The 21,717-nt window shown below is 40.7% G+C and overlaps 1 protein-coding gene across 7 annotated transcripts in view; it reads right to left on the reverse strand.

The window, feature by feature from the left end:
- LOC141132666 (potassium voltage-gated channel subfamily A member 1) overlaps positions 1-21,083 on the reverse strand; it is a 99,319-nt gene extending 78,236 nt beyond the window's left edge. The window contains exons 1-2 of one of the 7 annotated variants that reach the window (XR_012242950.1): positions 19,483-19,940; positions 16,524-19,206 (exon numbers count right to left, since the gene is read on the reverse strand). Coding sequence is in view for 6 of the 7 variants with exons in the window: in XM_073621304.1 (XP_073477405.1) it covers positions 17,318-18,787 (1,470 nt within the window). In the remaining variant the exon portion in view is untranslated. The other 6 variants (XM_073621304.1, XM_073621302.1, XM_073621303.1 and 3 more) reach the window with 6 other exon arrangements.
- Positions 21,084-21,717: the final 634 nt, after the last annotated feature.

Consider the following 21,717-nt stretch of genomic DNA (forward strand, 5'->3'; position numbering starts at 1 on the left):
ATGAAACTGATTTCCTGGTCCACGAAAATTAGTAAAATTCACAACGTGGGCCTCATACTGAAAAGTTTGAGACTGATGCTCTTGGTAATCAGCTCATAAGGTTTCTGGCAAGATCAACGGGTATATTTTCTGCAACTAGTTTATTGTTAGGATTTACATACACTTTAAGCAGAACATTTTTTCCCCAGACCATTCTTCTTCAAAAACAATAACCAATGCTGTGCAATTTTGATCTTTTCTTTATGCTACAATGGGCAGCCAAAGCTCTGTGTCACGTCCACCCCCCATTGTCGGTCCGTGTTGTGCCGTTGTGTGAAGTGTGAATTGTGCGCCCATGTCTCATATTTGTACAGCAGACTATTATGACACATAGCGGGCTCTCGGGTTGTTTGCTGATACATGGTAGCTTCGGACACATAATACCTGCATGGAGACATTTGCGAGACACAAGATACATGGTGCCTGCTCTCATTTCCTTATTTATATACCACATAATAAGCGGGATAAGATGTCACATGCTGACAAATAGGCAGTGACACTGCTCACACCATGAAGGTTTGTAAATGGTCATCATGGAATCTGTCCAAGGAGAAACAAAAAAAAGTTTTAAAGCTACTTTCCTTTTACAATTATTACTGTTTATGTACTGTTCACTTAAATGGTTAGTTCACCCAAACCTTCAATACTAGTTACAGGAAGACTTAGGTCCTGGTATCTTATACACTATATGGCATAAGGTTTGTGGACACCTGACCATCATGCTTTTAAGAGCTTGTTGGACATCCTATTTCAACACCATGGGCATTAGTAAGGCATTTCCCCTCCACCACTTCCTTCTGATGTTATAACACCCTCCAATTTTATAGGAAGGGTTTCCACAAGGTTTGCTGCCCAATCAACCATAACAACATTTGTGAGGTTGGGTACTGATAATGGATGAGAAGACTTGGCTCACAATTGGCATTTCAATTCCTCCCAAATGCGTTCAATAAAGTTGAGGTCAAGGCTCTGTTCAGGCCATTTGAGTTCCCCCACACTAAACACCTGGGGGTCTATTTGTAGGTGCATGTGGTTTTTAGCAAATATTCTCTGGTGGAGAATGAGTCACTGCCATTTAAAACACACGGATCCGTAAGATTCTCCACCAGAGAATGTTTGCTGAAAATAACATTCACTGCTTTATAAATACTCCCCTAATGCCTTTATGGAGCAAAGAGGCACTGTTATCCCCAAGTTTAGAAGAGCATAATTTAATAGAATAAAATTGTCCTACTTTGTACAGATATAAAATGGCGGGTACTCAGGATGACTATATCACAATATGACTATATTACAAATATTTTATAGATCATGCAAAGAGCAGAACATCTCCAATATAACAAGAACACTAGGCATGACCATAGCGTGATCTAATCATTAGCAATGATAACAATTCAATTGCCTTACACAACATGGCCATAGAACCACCTGTCTTTCCATACAGCCTAACCTATGGAAATCAAGATAACACAATACTACAAGACTATATACAGGCACAGAACACTACACACACTATGCATGACCTCTTCTGCCAAGAATTCCTAGCTCTGCACTCTTCCTACTGTATTATATTGTTGCCATTACAGAGAATGTAAGAAATGCATTGATGGCAGTTAGATATGGATACTAAATTATGGTGAACCAGTCCAATCCCTGTAAACAGTAACGTAATTTACTGCTCCAACATATATATACACATACAGTATATATATATATATATATATAGTATATGAAAATTTACACTTGCGACCAGCGATGTACGAACACATATACTATATATATATTTATACAGGCATTATCCCGTTACCGTTTTTTTTTGCGTTGGCGGTCAACTCAAAAAGCCAACCAAGCGGCTAACTAGCCTACTAGCCTAGCTGTCTACTGCACCTTTCTCAGGCTCTCTCGTTCCACCGGGAGACCCGAGCAACCAGCCGGCTAATTGGAGAGCCATACAAAGCAAGGATCAGCTTTGTTCGGCTCTCGGCTGTGGTAACCTGGAAAGATGACCTGACATCATTTCCGCGTTTACCCAGTTGTCAACGGCATCATTTTCAAAAATCGGTGTGATCGAATGCTTTTAAGGGCTATCACAAGGATGTTTACACAAGTATATTCATCACAAGAATGAATATAATTTTTTTTTTTTTTAAGTGCCCCTGTCCCCCCCGTGCTCGTACGCAAAAGCGAATGCAAGCCAACAGCGATTGTCCCACACATGTGAGTTATCAGATCATTGGCAGTAATTCTAGCAGTAGCACCTGCTCTGTAACTCTACTGTAGTAACCTGTAAAGGCTATCAAATTGTCGCATATGGGTAGCAAAATTGATGTCGTTTGTCGCCGCTGCACGGGCGTGCACAATTTTAAAGCATTACATGTTTGATATCTATTCACTCAAGGTAATATCATCTATTTTACAAAAAAAATGGGTTGTGTATTGTATTTTTTTGCATTAAAATTTAAAAAAGTGTATCTTTTCCGCTGTACAAATACCGTGTGGCATCAATAAATTGCGAAACCCACCAATTTATTCTCTAAGGTTTCTGCTTTAAAAAAATATATAATATTTGCGGGTTCTAAGTAATTTTCTATCAAAAAATACTGATTGTTACATGTAAATACCTAAATAAATACTGTACATAAATATATATATACAGTATATCACAAAAGTAATTACACCCCTCACATTTTTGTAAATATTTTATTATATCTTCTCATTCAACAACACTGAAGAAATGACACTTTGCTACAATGTAAAGTAGTGAGTGTACAGCTTGTTTAACAGTGTAAATTTGCTGTCCCCTCAAAATAACTCAAAACACAGCCATTAATGTCTAAACCGCTGGCAACAAAAGTGAGTACACCCCTAAGTGAAAATGTCCAAATTGGGCCCAAAGTATCAATATTTTGTGTGGCCACCATTATTTTCCAGCACTGCCTTAACCTTCTTGGGCATGGAGTTCACCAGAGTTTCACAGGTTGCCACTGGAGTCCTCTTCCACTCAATCATGACGAAATCATGGAGCTGGTGAATGTTTGAGACCTTGTGCTTCTCCACCTCCACCTGCTTCTCCATTTGAGGATGCCCCACAGATGCTCAATAGGGTTTAGGTCTGGAGACATGCTTGGCCAGTCCATCACCTTTACCTTCAGCTTCTTTAGCAAGGCAGTGGTCATCTTGGAGGTGTGTTTGGGGTCGTTATCATGTTGGAATACTGCCCTGTGGCCCAGACTCCGAAGGGAGGGGATCATGCTTTTCTCCAGTATGTCACAGTACATGTTGGCATTCATGGTTTACTCAATGAACTGTAGCTCCCCAGTGCCGGCAGCACTCATGCTGCCCCAGACCATGACACTCCCACCATCATGCTTGACTGTAATCAAGACACACTTGTCTTTGTACTCCTCACCTGGTTGCCGCCACACACGCTTGACACCATCTGAACAAAATAAGTTTATCTTGATCTCATCAGACCACAGGACGTGGTTTCAGTAATCCATGTCCTTAGTCTACTTGTCTTCAGCAAACTGATTGCGGGCTTTCTTGTGCATCATCTTTAGAAGAGGCTTCCTTCTGGGGCGACATGGTGCCATGTTGAACTTCCAGTGACCAGTTTGAGAGAGAGAGTGATAACACCAAATTTAACACACCTGAGACCTTGTAACATTAATGAGTCACATGACATCGGGGGGGGGGGCTAATTGGGCCCAATTTGGACATTTTCACTTAGGGGTGTACTCACTTTTGTTGCCAACAGTTTACACATTAATGGCTGTGTGTTGTGTTATTTTGAGGGGACAGCAAATTTACACTGTTATACAAGCTGTACACTCACTACTTTACATTGTAGCAAAGTGTCATTTCTTCAGTGTTGTCACATGAAAAGATATAATAAAATATTTACAAAAAAGTGAGGGGTGTACTCACTTATGTGAGATACTCTATATACGACATGTAAATTAGTAACTACTTTTCTCTCTCTCCCTCATATATATAAAGCGCTGTGTAAACTGTTGGTGCTATATAAATCCTGTATAAGATATATATATATATATATATATATATATATATATATACACACACTATATTTTAAAAACAGCTTTTATTTCTTCAAAAACAGGCAAACAAAATAGCCTTTCTTCAGCATAAAACCAAACCTAAACAGTCTAAACACTTCTAGTACAAGGGCCGGTTCACACCAGAATGTGGTGCAGGAAACCCACGTTCCATGTGCATTTCCTACACCACGTTCAAAACTCACTCAACAAAATGCGATCTGCAGCAAGTGTCAATATTAAGTTAATGACACCACAAATGTAGGTCGTAAATACGGTGTTCCACAACAGGGCTTAACCACTTCAGTCCTGGAAGAATTTACCCCCTTCCTGACCAGAGCACTTTTTGCAATTTGGCACTGCGTTGTTTTAACTGACAATTGCGCGGTCGTGCGACATTGTATCCAAACAAAATTGACATCCTTTTTTTCCCACAAATAGAGCTTTCTTTTGCTGGTACTTGATCGCCTCTGTGGTTTTTATTTTTACGCTATAAACAAAAAAAAACAATTTTGAAAAAAAACGCATTATTTTTTACTTTTTGCTATAATAAATATCCCCCAAAAATATATTAAAAAACTATTTTTTTCCTCAGTTTAGGCCAATTGTATGTATTCTTCTACATATTTTTGGTAAAAAAAAACGCAATAAGCGTATTGATTGGTTTACGCAAAAGTTATAGCATCTACAAAATAGGAAATAGATTTATAGCATTTTTATTATTATTTTTTTTTTTACTAGTACTATGGCGGCGATCCGTGATATTTATCGTGACTGCAGCATTATGGCGGACACATCAGACAATTTTGGCACATTTTTGGAACCATTGGCATTAATACAGCGATCAGTGCGATTAAAAATGCATTGATTACTGTAAAAATGTCACTGGCAGTGAAGGGGTTAACACTAGGGGGCGGTGAAGGGTTTAACTGTGTTCCCTGGGAAGTGATTCTAACTGAAGGGGGAGGAACACACAAACTGTCACTGCTGTCAGAACAGAACAGGGAAGTGTGTGTTTACACACACTCGTCCCTGTTCTGTGTCTCCAGCTCATGATCCCTCACGAGCATCGGCACCCCCGCTGCACCCCCGCAGCGGGCACGCGCGCGCCTGCTATCCGGACCCCACGAGCCGACGTATAGTTACGTGGTTTCGCGCAGGGGAACCAACCTGCCGCAGTAAAACTGCGGCGGCTGGTCCGGAAGTGGTTAAAGTTCCCAAAAAGTCACAAGAGCCCAGCAGCATCTTAGTAGCCCAAACAGTCCACAGTCTTCTCAAAACTGTGACCTTTATTTCAACTATTCATGGACACCTGCTGGCTGTTTCCTGCTCTTTTCAGCCCTCTCTCACAGGTGAGTTATCTCTTTCAGAACTAAAGTAGGGTTGGGGGCTCTTTTCAAACCCAAATCTCTCTGATCCTCTGAATTCCGGGACTCATTATGGACTTAATAATCTTGGGAAAACTGCAAGTCGGTTCTCCCCTTTAGTGGATCACCTCGGAATCCCCTACTGCTTCTTTTTAGACACATAACTCTTGAGACTATATATAGTATATATAGTATATATACTATATATAGTATATATATATAGTGCACTTTATAGCACTTTATAGCACTTTCACTTGCATGCATGAGGAGAGAGTTCTGCTCTCTCTTCATATCAGCAAACTTCTTGCACTGCACCACAATTGGTTGGCTCCTTTTACTGCTTCTCTCTCTTTCCTTCTTTCCTTCTCTGAGCTCTGCTGTACAAGTACTGTAAAGGCTGAGTCAAATTCAGGTACCTTAAAAGATATATAGGAGACACAGTATTTGTCTTACTCTAAGCCTTTCTGCTTACTCTGTGTCTTACTCTGCCAAGAGTTTGGCTTTAAAGTGCCACTAAACTCTGGTTTAAAAGAAGAACATTCTATTCAAGTCTGTTTTCTTAATGCAAAAAGTTTTTTTGCTGGTGTGATTTGAGTTATGCAGCGTACACACGGGCGGACTTTTCAGCATCAAAAGTCCGATGGTCTTTGCAAATACAGTCATTAATTACATTCCAATAATTTACGTTCAGGTAAATAACATAGCATAAATTCAACATGAGCACAAATACATATTATACATACATCATATTAAAATCATGACGTACTTAAAATAAAATCAACGTATAAATATGGAAGCTGCCATTGCCGACTTGTTTTTAAAAATGCATTCTCCAAGGCTATCAGCCTGACCCACCTTCACTAATCCTGAACAAGAATGCATGTACCAAGTGTTGGGACACCTAATATACACAATCCAAACCTGGGTGAATGTTTGTACTGCTGAATATTCATTAATACTGAGGAAAAGAAAACATGTTCTTGCTTAAATCAACGAATCAGAATCATTGCATAAAATGAGACATGAAACCTGATTGGTTACTGTTGTGTTCATCTTCTCATGTTAAGAAACCACCCCCCAGGATTGTGAAGCAAGAGTGAGGGTGACAGCTCCCTTATCGCCATTCTGGCAAATTCTTTTTAACTGAACAAGAACTCATCACTCACCACATCTAGAAGAGAACCAATTTTATGTCACCATTTTAACGAAAAAACGAAACCCCAACACACATTTGACACCACAAAGAAATGCTATGACAAAAGAGAAAATGAGATGGATTCCAAGATGTGCTCCATACCACATGACCCTTCTGTACCAATGTTTAAGGGAAATGTGTTATTTTGTCTATTCAGGGCAGGAACTCTTAAAAGTTTGTTTCCCCCATCCAGTAACATATAAGTTAACCTCTCCTGCCTGTTGGAACTTACACAAAATTAATGACCTGCTCCCCTTCACCACGTGACAACATATGAGCCTGGCCCCTTCGGTCCAAGCACTACATCCTGAAATGCAGAACCTGTCACTTAATGTGGTTGATTTACCAAAGGATAGAGGCAGTTAACATAGTAAAGGGGGTTATTTACGAATGGCAAATCCACTTTGCACTAAAAGTGCACTTGGAAGTAAAGTCGCTGTAGATCTGAGGGGGACATGCAAGGAAAATAAAAAACAGCATTTTAGCTTGCACATGATTGGATGGTAAAATCAGCAGAGCTTCCACTCATTTCAGATCTACCCCTCAGATTTAGAGTAACTGCACTTCCAAGTGGACTTTCAGTGCAAAGTGGATTTGCCTTTGGTAAATAACGCCCAAAGTGAATGTTCAAAAAGCTTAGTAAATGTAAATAATCGGGTGCAAGGACAAAAAAAATTACTTTTTACTTGCATATGATTGAATGATCAAAGCAAACACTTCTTCAGCTTTATTACTAATCTCATTGAACATTGTATTTAGTGAACAGTATCTAATCCCTTAGTAAATGAACTACATAAAGTAGAGAATGTTAATTTCAATCATCCAACTATGTGCAAGCAAACATCCTGTTAAGATTTTTAGCCCAAATCCAGCCAAAGCATTATATTTATTTTGGACATAATGGAGAACATTGAGAGCCTCTGTCGTGTTTTGCTGTCACCAAAACAAAAAATGAGGGTAAATCTTCCAATAGGGAATTCCCCATTTTCTGTTGTGTCGGGATGTGTAGGGAAATCTCCCATGCAACTGAAAATAAACTGACATGGGGATTTAACCTTTTCCTACTCTATTCAAAAATTAAAACATGAAAGATTTAAATGCACAACATAAAAATGACCATGTATAAGTGATTCCATTTTTCACTCAATTTGTTTTATAGATCTTTTAATCCAGTGGTTTCCAAACTGCAGCCCGTGGGCTGGATGCGGCCCTTTGCTTGCTTTTATCTAGCCCTTGGATTACTATTTCTCCCACTTATAATAAGGAACTATTCCTCACATTGACACCAATGATGGGGTACTCTTTCTCTCACTGACACCAACGATGGGGCACTCTTCCTCCCACGAATATCAAAGATGGTATGGTATCATTGTTTACTCCCATTGGTGCTGGCGTATTTTCTACTTCCACTGGCCAAAGTCTAGTCCTCGTAAAGTCTGAAGGACAGAAAACTGGCCCTTTGTTTAGAAAGATTGGAGACCCCTGGCCAAAACCTGGCCCTCGTAAAATCTGAAGGACAGAAAACTGTCCCTTTGTTTAGAAAGATTGGAGACCCCTGATCTAACCTGCATGCATTACCCACCGAATGGAGCACAAGTGCAGGAGCAGCCCACAGCAAAAAGCCAACTTTTATATTTAATTCTCAGGGTAAATACATGTAGTTGGATTGAATTTCAACCTTTGCACCAATTCAAGATCCTTATTTTTTCATATAGAAGCCCCAGTTATTTATTTGACTGGAGTAGAAAGCAAGTTGACGCAAAAAGAAACCTTATGGATTAGTTTTGCAATTGATGAAATATGCATTAAAAAAATCAGATTCATTTTAACACAAACAGTACAAAGTAATCAATATAAACAATGGTGGGCTCATGCATTCAGTTTTTATAGATTTATATGACTTAAAGCTGGCCATACAAATGGAAACTTTGAGGCAATTTTAACTACTTTCGACCAACCAAGAATCGATCATAAAATCTAAAGTAATTGTCTATAAAAAAAACATGAATTCAATTCTCCACCTGATTTTGATCAATCAAATATTCAGGCTATAAATTGATAGTTTTGTTTGAAAGATATGATCAAAACCAGAAACACTACAGCAATTTTGACGAAAGTGATAAGATTTTTCTGCTGGGTTTGATTAAGGCAATTATGATCCCATCTCCTTGCAGCCTCCTTGAAACCATTAATTTCCACATTTGATTGCTTGGGATTCCAATTCCAGCTCAATTGAAAGCAGTAGAAATTGCTGTAAAGTTGCCATGTGTATGGCTAGTTTTGAACCATTGCATTACATACAACCCATAGAACAAATTCAGAAGTAAACCGACTGTAAAAAATATTATGTTTATTTATTATTTCTTTAAATAACAAGCAATTTGTCAAGTGCACGTTCAGGTCTACAAAGACATTTGAGCGCATTTGAAAAAGGTACGACATTTCATCAGACGTTTAACTTTTAGATCTGCATGCCTAGGCTATGTGACTTTATCCCTGTACTTCAAACAAAGGGTTAACCAGATGGGCAGAATTACAATGAGAAAAGTGTCATACACACACTTCAGCCTTTCCAGAATAAAAATAATAATAACAATAATAATAAAAATATATAAAAAAATAAATAAAAAAAAACAGAACATGCAGCCATTTCGGTACCCATGCGGAAGCCCATAGATGTGTGGGAACTCCCAAATTCTATATATTCCAGGTTGTCTATGTTAGCCTCATGGCTAACAATACTGTATCTTATTTTACATGTAATGCATACAGTACAAACATCTTTGGAGAAATGGCTGAAAGGCCATTCAAATTCGCTATTTACATGTAACATCATCTACTGTACTTTACACTGAAAAAAGAGAAAAAGATTGTGAGGGAATCGAATATGAAGGACTGCCAACATACTTTAAATATAAAAAGAGAGAACATGCAACTGGTGCAATAGGAGCCGCCCCCTTGGACTTTTAAGGCAGAAATGGGAGTAATGAAGTATGTAAAAGGCAACCAAGTGCCACTCGGTTAGTGGCACTTGGTTGCCTTTTACATACTTCATTACTCCCATTTCTGCCTTAAAAATCCAAGGGGGCGGCTCCTATTGCACCAGTTGCATGTTCTCCTTTCTGTACTTTACACTGAAGCTTAATGCCCTCTTATGATTTGCAATACGGTTTTCATTTATGGTTGTGAGATTGGTTTGGGCACCCTTGTTCCGATCACATGTTTTTTGAATTTTCTAAGTAAGGCACAAATTCTACAGGAAACAGAATTTAGAAAAAAAAATGTAAAGTCAGTTACAAATACTGTAGCTGCTGACTTTTTTTTAAAAAAAGGACATTTACCTGTCCTTACCTGTTTACTTTGGGTCCCTAATGCTGGCATTATTACTAATGGAAGCCAACTGTGATTCTTTGTGGCTTCACAGCCGGCTTCCCACTGCGTATGCGCGAGTCGCGCTGCACTTTGTGATTGGTCCCGCAGCCTCCTGAGACCTGTGGCAAGTCCCAGAAGGGGACACTGCTAAAACTAGGTACCCCCTCCAAAAACAACTCCAGAGGAGGGGGGCAGAAGGTGTTGAAGCGCAACTTCCCTTTTAGGGTGAACTTCCGCTTTAAACACTACACATTACAGTGTTGGAAATGAAAAGCAAAGTTTTCATGTTTTTGCTAAATGTAATAAACTGGACAAAAGAAAAACACAAAATGTTGGTACATTTTAGCATAGAGTTTCCAGCATTAAAAAAATGTATCCCTAGCACGAAACCCCAAATGCTTAACCTACTACCTTAAAATCAACTGTTTAAAATCCCCCCCAACAGTTAATCCAGTCCTGAAATGAATCTCTTAATGCTTAGCCTTAACCTAACACTTAACCTTACAGTGTTGATTTATAAAGACTTTGCATAGCAATTCGCCCAGTGAAAGTAAAGTTGCATATCAGCAACAACGCATGTTTTGGGAAAAGAAAGATCACTTTTGAAATATATAGGTTGGACTTGATGGACTTATGTCTTTTTTCAACGTCACCTATTATGTAACTATGTACTATGAAACATCTGACAGAACAGGAGAACTTACTACTTGTTTGCACGCTTGAAAAATGGTAAGGATCGATGCCTACTCTAACTTGCAGGCGATAATTTTGGTTGATTACTATTCTATTTATACTGTTGGGTGTTTTTACATTCTCGGCAGCTATGTTCTAGCTGTCTAATATTTTTGGCAATTAAAAAAGTAATTTTACGCTACCCTATTTCAATAAAAATCTCTTGTAAGTGAAAAATGGAAAGAATCACTTTAACCAAACACCTAACTCCCTAACCACTGACACCTACCAAATGACTTAAAAAGCCAGACTTATCTTATTGGCGCCAAAATCATTGGCATGGACATCATGTGCTGAAATCAACCTGGGCCAACTTCCATCAACCTGGGCCAACTTCCCCAAAATCAGCTGTTCCTATGAAATGAGCCAAATTAACTAGCGTATCCTAAATCCACTATGCAGAAAGAAACCCCTCAGTATTTTTACTATAGGAATTGTGTCCATGTTTATTTGGAGACAATTTCTGGCTCAAAAATGTTCTAAGGTTATTATTACCTATTATTATTATAATACAGGATTTACATAGTGCCAACAGTTTGTGCAGTGCTTTACATTATAAAGGGAGACAGTACAGTTACAGTTTAATTCAATACAAGAGGGATATGAGTTCCCTGCTCCTAAGACCATACAATTTAGTAGTGAGGGGCAAGTGGTACAACGGCTAATAACTAGATAAAACTCAAAATCTCTTGTCTTCTGCACATTTACTTTTGACGCAGCAAAGTGGTTAACACTTCTGCCTAGCAGCACTAGGGTCATTGGTTTGAATCCCAATCACAGCACTACCTGCTTGGAGTTTGCATGTTCTCCCTGTGCCTGCGTGGGTTCTCCGTTTTCCTCCCACACTCCAAAGACATACTGGTAGATTCATTGGCTCCTGTGTAAATTGGCCCTAGTATATGTATGTATGAATATGCGTTAGGGACCTTAGATTGTACTCTCCTTGGGGGCAGGGACTGATGTGAATGTACAATATATATATAAAGTGCTGTGTAAATTGACGGCATTAAATAAGTACCTGAAATAAATAATTAAATAACTGTGAGGGGTGGGCTGATGAGAGAATTAAAAGTTCAGTTATTAGGTGAAAGCAGGATAGACTTCCCTGAAGACTTGAGTTTTCATGGATCACATAAAAGTGGACAGAATAGGACATAACCATATATATTGGGGTAGAGAGTTCCAGAGGATAGGAGAGGCTCTGAAGATGAGCATGGGAAGAGGAAACAAGGGAGCTAGAGAGTAGGAGGTCTTGGGAGGAGCAGTGAGTATGGTTTGGGTGATATATTGAAGCAAGATTAGTGATGCAGCTTGGGGCAGAGTTGTAAATGGATATGTATGTTGTTAGTATTTTGAATTTAATTTGTTGGGCAATCTGAAGCCAGTGGAGGAACTGGCAAAGAGGGGTGGTGGACACGAAGTGGTGGGTACGTTGCATTTATCAGGCAGTAGCATTCATAATAGACTAAAGGGAGGATAGCCTGTGTAGAGGTCAGCCTATGAGGAAAGAGTTGTAAGAGTCAAGACAAGAGATAACAAGGGAGTGAATGAGTTGCTTGGAGGTTTCATTGGCTAAAACGGGGCATATTTTGGAGATGTTATAGAGGTGAAGTCTGCAAGATTTGGACTCTGATTGGGTTTTGGGCTGAAAGGACAGGTCAAAGCTCAGGATTAAACCTAGCACCTGTCAGCACCTGACAGGAGGGGAGGGACTGATAGTTGTATTATTGATCTTGATGGAAAAGTCGGGGAGGAAGGCACAGGCGGTGGAGTATATTATGAGCTCAGTTTTGGAAAGATTGAGTTTGAGCAAGTGGTTATTCATGCTGATATGTCAGTTAATAAGTCAGTATTGTGAAAGGAGACTAAAAGATGTATCCTATGTACATTGCTAATCTGATATCTACCTACAGATTTCATTAGTAGATAATTCTCTAAAGGACAATACAATATCTTTTTATCTCATTTCCTGAAGTAGTTTGTGATTTTTCTTCCTTAGCTTTGAAGAGGGGACATGTTAAGAACCTTTGAACATGTTGGCATTTTTGACTGATTTGTGAGCAAATAAAAGGATTAAACTCGAAATCTCTTTTTTTTCTGCTTATTTTCATTTGACGTGCCAATAATTGTAAATAGTTCATGGCCGATTTTGAGTTATATCCAAATCTAAAATTGATTTACTACTCCCAGATTTCTAATGAATCAATGGAACCAGTATTTTAAAAATATGATTTTTCATGTGACCTAAGGCCTAGACAGCTTTGGTCACATGATCTTTGCCTACCAGGAGATAGGATGTTGTGGGTTTTTAATGTTATTTGATATTGTGTGGAGTTTACTACTTTTAATCAAACAGATTTTCTCTAGAAGACCTGTATTGAGATAAGAAACCACTGAAGAACATTGCTAAGCAGGACAAATAGCTGCACATGTAATGAACATGTATGGCTGCCTTCATGTACATTTATTTTTACATACTGTTCGTGGAAATTAAGTTTCTAATCTGCAAATACACACTGGGGTCGATTTACTAAAACTGGAAAGTGCAAAATCTGGTGCAGCTCTGCATAGAAATCAATCAGCTTCCAGGTTTTTTATTGTCAAAGCCTATTTGAACTGAAATGTTAGAAGCTGATTCCCTGTCATGTAAAACTGCACCAGATTTTTTACTCTCCGGTTTTAGTAAATCAACCCCACTGACATCATTATTTAAATTGAGATGAACTCTTTTAGATGTATACCTCTAAAATATTTAAAGGATTATAATTCACCTTTAACGATTGTTCCCTGAAAACTTTTTATACCCCTTTGGAAAATCAACAAAACATGCCTTGACCATGGGTACCCAAATGTTTTCTCACAGCTGTATTAATTTAGGTTTACAATGCTAAAGAAGGAAAAACCTGAATTATCCCTCAGATACAATTTTGTCTATACATGATAGCAAAGCATATGTTTTTTTTATTTCATTCAAACTTCAAGGAACATAATAGTAACAGCATTTTTTTCCTAATTTCACATCTGTTTTCAGGAATTATGGACCAAGACTTATGTTACCTTCTTCATCTAAGTGTAGAAGGATTTTCATCCTTCAGACATAACAGTGATAAAAACAGGTACCTAATGGTACCTAACCTGCAAAAACATTTTATTATTTTTAAATGTTAAGTTTAAACCCCATTTATATGCTTATTTTATTATGCTAAAGTAAACGATGTGTCCCTTAAAATTCCTAAACTACTTACAGGACTGAAATCAGGTACTTAGAGGTTCTAAAAAGCCCCAAAATTCTTGGTGCTCAGTCATGCAAATCTAGACTCCTGTGCTGAAAGTCAATTTCTGACCCATCCCTTCCTGCTTCCTAATGGTCCTTCAATGTGATGTGCAGGCCTCACTGGCCAACAGCGAGGTGCGGGAGGCAGAAAGGAACAGGCCGAGGAGTGACTCCAAGAGCTGACGTTATTGGGGTCGCTTGGAAGGTACATGCCTCCAGCCTGAGAGTAGTTTACAAAATTGAATGAACGAGGTTTGGTGTATTTCTGCAGCCTGATTTCAGAAATGGTTTAGTATAATGATCCTTTGCCAAAGTCACCTTTTGTTGTACATCCCTTGATAAAGCTGATGGGTGAAATGCTCACTTTACACAAATGATTTTGTGGGAAAACAGTGAAATCACAGGAGAGGTGTAAGCCTTTAAAACGTAGCTGCATTTGCCCACTTTCCTGGCAAATCTGATCCTGAATTTCAGGGCAGGAAGATGCGAAACTTTGTAAACAGCAGCTATGAACAATAGCACATACAGGCTTTTATTCCATCAACTGTACCCAACGGAACATATTCAGGCTTTGCCAATATCCATTTTTGTAGACACCCTTGAACAATTTTTTGGGGCCCAAAACCCATTCAGATTACGTCAGGTGACTTACAAGTCACCCAACAAAAAAATTAGTAATTTATTTTTTCTTTACAAAGTATTCTATATCTCTGCCATTTCTTTCAGTAGCAAATTTATCACAACGGTGGGATAACCTTTGTAATGCACTGCTTATCAAGCATTAACCTTTCCAATAAAGAGACACTATACTGAGTGTTTCATATTTTCAGGGTATATACGTATTTTCGATACCCATGACATTGTGCGTCTAAAATAGTAAATAACATTCTGCAGCATTGCATTGCATTGCATTGCATATGAATTGTTGGGTAGTCTGGCAAAGAACAGGAAGGAACACATAATCGGACAATGACCAAACAGCAAATGAAAGAAAAAAAAATGAAAAGTTGTAGCTTTTTAAGTGCATAAACTCTCACAGGCTGAAAGATCAATTTTCTTCATACAGCACATAAGCAATATAAAAAGCTTTTTAGTTGCTTAACAAATAAAAAGCATTAATAATACAAATGATCTTTCAAGATAATATACATCCAAGCATACTGGCCCTGCTCTGTACATTAGAGTTTTTTTTTTTTTTTTCAGGTGACACAAAGGGAGATCACGCCCCTAGGGATTCATATGAAGTTATCAAGACTTTTTTTTACACAGTACAGTTCCTGTACATCTTAGCTCTAGTCACGGAGGCACTTTCAGCAAAGTCGGTGAAGGAAGGATAAAGGCACTAGCAACTATGTAGATGAGGCTTGGGCAACCTCCAGTTTTCTAGATATTGAGGACAGACAACTCCTAGCATCCGTTACCATGAAGAATGTCAGCTCTCAACAACAGGAGAACAACGGTGCTTTCTGGGAGTCATTCCTTCTGTTAGCTATGCATGCTGGGAGCGGCCTTTCCTTACCAGCTAGAGAGCCACAGGTAACCCATTCCTGATCTCGATCGTTCTCCTCTCTAGAACATAGCACATTCTAGAGCTGTAGAAAAAAAGTCTATGGATGTCAAATGATGAGAGGCTAAGAACATGGTCTGCAGTTTTTAATGCATACTGTAAATGGTAAAATTACATTCTGAGACTGCAGCAAAATGCATGCATCTGCACCAGTTCAGTAAATCTACTCAATTCATTTTTTTTTTAAGTCTTAGGTATTACTAAATACTATCCTTTCCAACTTTTATCAAAATCCCACCTTCTCCCTATGTATTTTTGAATTTTTGTTTTTTAATAGTTATGCCTGGAAAAAGTTAACATATTTCCCTGAGTCATACTTCAGGAAAATCAATAGGCCCTTATATTCCAACTGGCTCCTAATCCATTAAGAACTTTTTTCTTTTTTTTTTTTTTTTTTTTTTCTTTTTTTCTTTTTTTTTTCTTTTTAATACTGATATCATGCATAAATTTACTTCGAATTACACCTTAGTCAAATAGGCCATAATGCTGAATACTTGAACATGCGTGGTCTTCTAAGAAAAGGTTATTGTCCCCATTTGACTTGCTATGCATTTACATACAGTACTGCAAATTACTAATTTAAAGTTTCTTTTTTTCATTTTTTTGTTTTCCAGAAATTAGGAGTGCACTTTTGGTGAATGCAAATGATAATAACCGAAATAAAATTCAAATAATAAATAACAATTTAAAAAATGGTTTAAGTTCACCCTTTGTTTTGCCAGAGAGGGGCACAGCATCTTGCACTGCAAGCTGTCCCAAACCCCTTTGGAAGACAAAGTGATCCAATTAGGAATTTTAAAAATAATTACCAAAGGAAAAATAAAACTTAACCCCCATATTTTTGAGGTAACATTTCAAGCATGCGAGATTACCAAATAAATACAACTGGTATCAAATTGAAAAACATGCTTATGATTAATACCATTGTGCTGTCTTGCAACGAGGATGATGAGGGAGGAGAGGCATAAAGAGAAGAGGGGTAGTTGCATCCAAGTTTTGTGAACCAAAGAGAAATTAAAAAAGAAAAAGGTCGAACTCATCTGCATTTAAGAAAGAAAACTCTAGCAGCAATTGCAGATGTCTGTCCATTGTTTTCCATTTAAATGTTTTTTTTTTTAAATATATGTCCCTCTCCCTTTATGATGGAGCAAAGTCATGGATTGATTCCTAAGGTGCTTTATGGATCAGGTCATCGTTTAAGTGCATAATATTTCACTGGACAGTAATACACTTCTTCAGGTCAAAAAAAGAGCAAGTAATTGCATACTTCATACTCCTTGGTTAAGGAGAACTTCCTTGGATGTTCAAAGCAACTGTCTTTCAAGAAAGCTACTGAAAAAAATCCATGCATATCTTTAATCAATGGTTTTGTTCTGAAACTTTAAGATCGACAAGCAAAGGGAAGAAAGTATTTGTAAGTTGCTGTCCTGTAGTACTTTGTTTATACCCCTTTATCTAAGACCACTGGTTGGGAGACACTTCCCAATGACCAGTGGTAACAAAACAAAACAAAAAAAATCCCATTTAAAAATAAATGATAATTATCTTTCACGGATCCTGAAAGCTTCTGTATTTTTTTTTTTTGATCGCTGAGCACAAATTCGCAATGCAACAATGCATTAACGATGGTAAAGCATTCAAAAGACTAGTTTTAAAGCATCTACAGAAAGTGGCAGAGCCAATGAGATCCTGCAGCTTTGGGAAGGGGGTGTGGCTCTACACATCTGTCAGTAGCTTGCTTTTGTTAACACAGTTTTGATTGGCTACGGTGCAGTTGCCAGTTCTCAGATTCGACTCTCTAAAATTATCTATGCTATTATTCAGATCTTCTTCAATCTCCATGTACTCAGATTTGCTCATAGTGGAAGAGCTGCGGCGACTCAGGTCACTGTCAGAGGCTAAATTGGGATTGCTAACATGGAGTAACTGAGCCTGTTCTTCCCCTTCAGTTTCTCGGTGGTAGAAGTAGTTGAAGTTGGACACGATGACAGGTACAGGCAGGGCAATTGTCAGGACACCAGCAATGGCACACAAGGAGCCCACAATTTTGCCTCCAATTGTCACAGGGTACATGTCACCATAGCCCACAGTGGTCATGGATACCACCGCCCACCAGAAAGCATCAGGTATACTACTAAAATGAGAGTCATCCTCTTCTGCTTCAGCAAAGTACACTGCGCTGGAGAACAAGATGACCCCAATGAACAGAAAAAAGATTAGCAACCCTAGTTCTCTCATGCTAGCTTTCAAGGTCTGTCCCAAAATTTGGAGGCCCTTAGAATGTCTGGAGAGTTTGAAGATTCTAAATACTCTTACCAGTCTGATGACCCTCAGGATGGCCAAAGAGGTTGCCTGCTCCCCTTTTTGGGGACCTTCTTGTTCAGCCATTTCAGTCCCCAAGGTGATAAAGTACGGGATGATGGCCACTATGTCAATAAAGTTCATGATGTTCTTAAAGAATTCTGGTTTGCTGGGACAAGCAAAGAACCTTACCACCAACTCAAAAGAAAACCAGATGATGCAGAGAGTCTCCACCACGAAGAAGGGATCTGTGAAGATGTTGGATTTGAAAAAGACTGTACTGTTGTCCACTCTGCGGCTGAAGATCCGCTCGTCCTTTAATTCTGGCAAAGTCTCCAAGCAGAAGATGACAATGGAGATGAGGATTACCATGACCGAAATTATGGCAATGATCCTTGCTGCGCCTGAGCTCTCAGGGTACTCGAACAGAAGCCACACTTGACGTTGGAACTCTTTTTCTGGCAAGGGGCGCTCCTCCTCTTTGATAAAGCCCTCGTCCTCACGAAATTTTTCCATGGCTTCTTCCCCTAGTTCATAGAACTTGATCTCTTCAGAAAACATATCCAGGGGTACGTTGACTGGCCTACGAAGCCTACCCCCAGACTGATAGTAGTACAGTATGGCATCAAAACTAGGGCGGTTACGATCAAAAAAGTACTCATTCCTCAAAGGGTCAAAATAGCGCATCCTTTTTTTGGGGTTTCCAAGCAATGTGTTGGGGAACTGAGCAAGGGTTTTTAACTGGGTCTCAAAGCGCAACCCAGCCACATTTATGACCACCCGCTCACAGCACTCATGGTCATCGTGGTCAGGGTGGTAGCTGTCTTGAGGGTGGCCTGGAAGGGCTGACGTATCGTCCATGTTTTCTCCCGCTATCACGGTCATTTTGCTGCAGGGGAGGAGGGGTGGGGGAGGGGATGCCGCTGGGGGTAACCACTTTGCTGATGCAGCACCCTCCTTCTAACCCGTCCAGGGTCTTCAAGGTAAAACACAGTAAGGGGACCAAGGGATGCCAACTTCGATGCCCCCGTCACATCTACCACAACCAAAATCCGCCCTCGGCCAACCCAAATCTTGCAAAAAAAAAAAATCTTCTCACTCCTCTCTGCTCTAATCCAGCAAGTCAGTTCTCCTCTCCGAATATTTCATTGCTGGGCTTGCTGTCACCCTTCTCCAGAAATGCTTGCAGGATGCTAAAGGCTTTGCCAACTCAGCAGATTTTCCTCCTCTTCCTCTCCCCTCCTCTTTTTTTTGCTTTCACAGTTAGGTAAACCGGATCATAACAGCAGTGCAGTAGAAGAAAGCTGCAGGGGGGAAAAAAGAAAAGAAGAACCACTAAAAAAAAGGAGGAAAAAATAGGGAATCGACTACCCCCAATGTGCAAAAAACACATACCCAGACATGCAGACTTTCTGGAGTGGTTCGGAGCAAGGCAAGGCAAAACACTTCACATTCCGACACAAAGCACCAAGTTCAGGGAACTACACAAACAAATCACTCTACTGCAGTGAATAGGATGCAGTGTGGAGGGGAGCAAAGGGAGGAGAAGGGGGGGATTAAGGCAAGTGCTGGTGTCTTACCTTGTTTGTGTGTAGCTGCAGCAGCATGGTAGGTACTGTGATAGCAGCATGGGAATGCGTCAAGCCTTGCAGCATTTGGAAAAAAAAAATTTTTAAAAATAAAAGGCGCATGCAGATCAGCCTTCTGTGCCCCTTAAACAAACAGATCGGTTTACAGCAGCCCATCAGCCAGTGCACGTCCTGCTGAAATATTCATACTGCATGCTATGGAAGGCTGCATCGAAAGCAAGTCAAAGGCGGCTGCACAGGCAACTCTTCCGTTAAATAAAATGAGTAGATACAAAAAAATAAAAAATAAAAAAAAATAATAGTAAAATAATGTGTGCTGTAAAATCCTCACTTATTCCAAAAGAGGCATAGGGAGCCGGGAGAATCCAGGGAACTGCAGACCAGCTGCATCACCAGCAGCAATGAGTGTGGCTTATTGCTAAGTCTGAATACATTAAGAGGGACAGCAAACTAACCATTTATTGACGTTGCAGTATCAGCAGAAACCTGAGAGCGATTTGGTGCAGGAGAGGAGAGGGCAGCAACATCCTCCCTGGCCATCACAAGTCCAGCCACTCCAAATACTACATCCTAAAGGCTTTCTTTTTTTTTTTACTGCCAAGGAAGGAGAAAAAAACAAAAACATTTTTTTTTTCTATGGGAATTCACATAGAGACGCAATGCAGGCGGCATGCAATACAGGCAGACCCCCCCATCTATGTGAATTAAAGGAAAAACAGGGGGGGGGGGGTCAGATCATCTACTAGGCATGATAATGTGTATATGAAGGAACATGTGGGAGGGGAAAGAGAGCTCATTTCACGTGTAGGAGATGGAGCAGCCAGTCCAGAGGCAGCTGTCTGTGCCCAGGTGCCCACTTGCAGCTATACCTATCAACAGCACCCCCATCTCCTATCTAGATCACCCCCATCTTATGTCTAGTGCACCCCCCAATCTCCTGACCAGATCACCCCCATCTCCCCTTCCCCAGATCTACACTCATCTACCCTATCATCAGACATTGTCAGGGTGCCCATTGGCATTGCCCAGCTCATCCATACCCACAAGCAGCAGGGGGGGGGGGGGTTGGGGATCAGGTGCCAGGCTGCGGAGATCCATGCATCCCTGCCTAACACCTCCTGCCCGAGATTTGCCCGCAGCTCCCTTCTCCTTCGCACCTGGCTGCCAATTCCGTGCCATCTGCAGAGGCAACCCACGCCAGGCGATCAGTCAGCCTCCCTCCCCCTTCCTTCCTCCGCTGGCTGTCAGCCTTACCCGGGCTCAGTCCTCCCACTTTGCGGCTGATTTAGGTTAGTAGATCAGGAGGAGACCACGTACCGTGCTCCATGATCAGCACAAGAAAAAGGGGGAGGGGGAGCTAGGGGTCGGCGTGTCGTGGAGATTCCCGGTGTGACAAGGGGCTGCTGTCAGCTGCAGGGTGACAGGAGGGGAGGGGGAGGGGGGAATCCTCCGGTTCTGCTATGCGGGGCTGTGCAGTAATAGGAGAGATCCGTGCCGCCTCCAGCCGCTTCTTCTACAGCCGCCGCTCACATCTCCCCGGACTCCATGTGATGGTGTGACGGCGGACTGCAGGCGGTGCGGAGCAATGGGATCTGACATTTCACTGCTCATCACCAGGACCCCCTACATCATCATCATTGATCCCTCCTACATCACCGACCCCCCACATCACTGATCCCCCCTACATCACCGATCCCTCCTACATCACCGACCCCCCCACATCACCGACCCCCCACATCACTGATCCCCCCTACATCACCGACCCCCCACATCACCGATCCCCCCTACATCACCGATCCCTCCTACATCACCGACCCCCCCACATCACTGATCCCCCCTACATCACCGATCCCTCCTACATCACCGATCCCTCCTACATCACCGACCCCCCCACATCACTGATCCCCCCACATCACTGATCCCCCCTACATCACCGATCCCTCCTACATCACCGACCCCCCCACATCACTGATCCCCCCTACATCACCGATCCCTCCTACATCACCGACCCCCCCACATCACCGACCCCCCACATCACTGATCCCCCCTACATCACCGACCCCCCACATCACCGATCCCCCCTACATCACCGATCCCTCCTACATCACCGACCCCCCCACATCACTGATCCCCCCACATCACTGATCCCCCCTACATCACCGATCCCTCCTACATCACCGACCCCCCCACATCACTGATCCCCCCTACATCACCGATCCCTCCTAC

The sequence above is a fragment of the Aquarana catesbeiana genome, linkage group LG03 (assembly GCF_042186555.1).
Source record: "Aquarana catesbeiana isolate 2022-GZ linkage group LG03, ASM4218655v1, whole genome shotgun sequence".
Taxonomy (NCBI): Eukaryota; Metazoa; Chordata; class Amphibia; order Anura; family Ranidae; genus Aquarana; species Aquarana catesbeiana.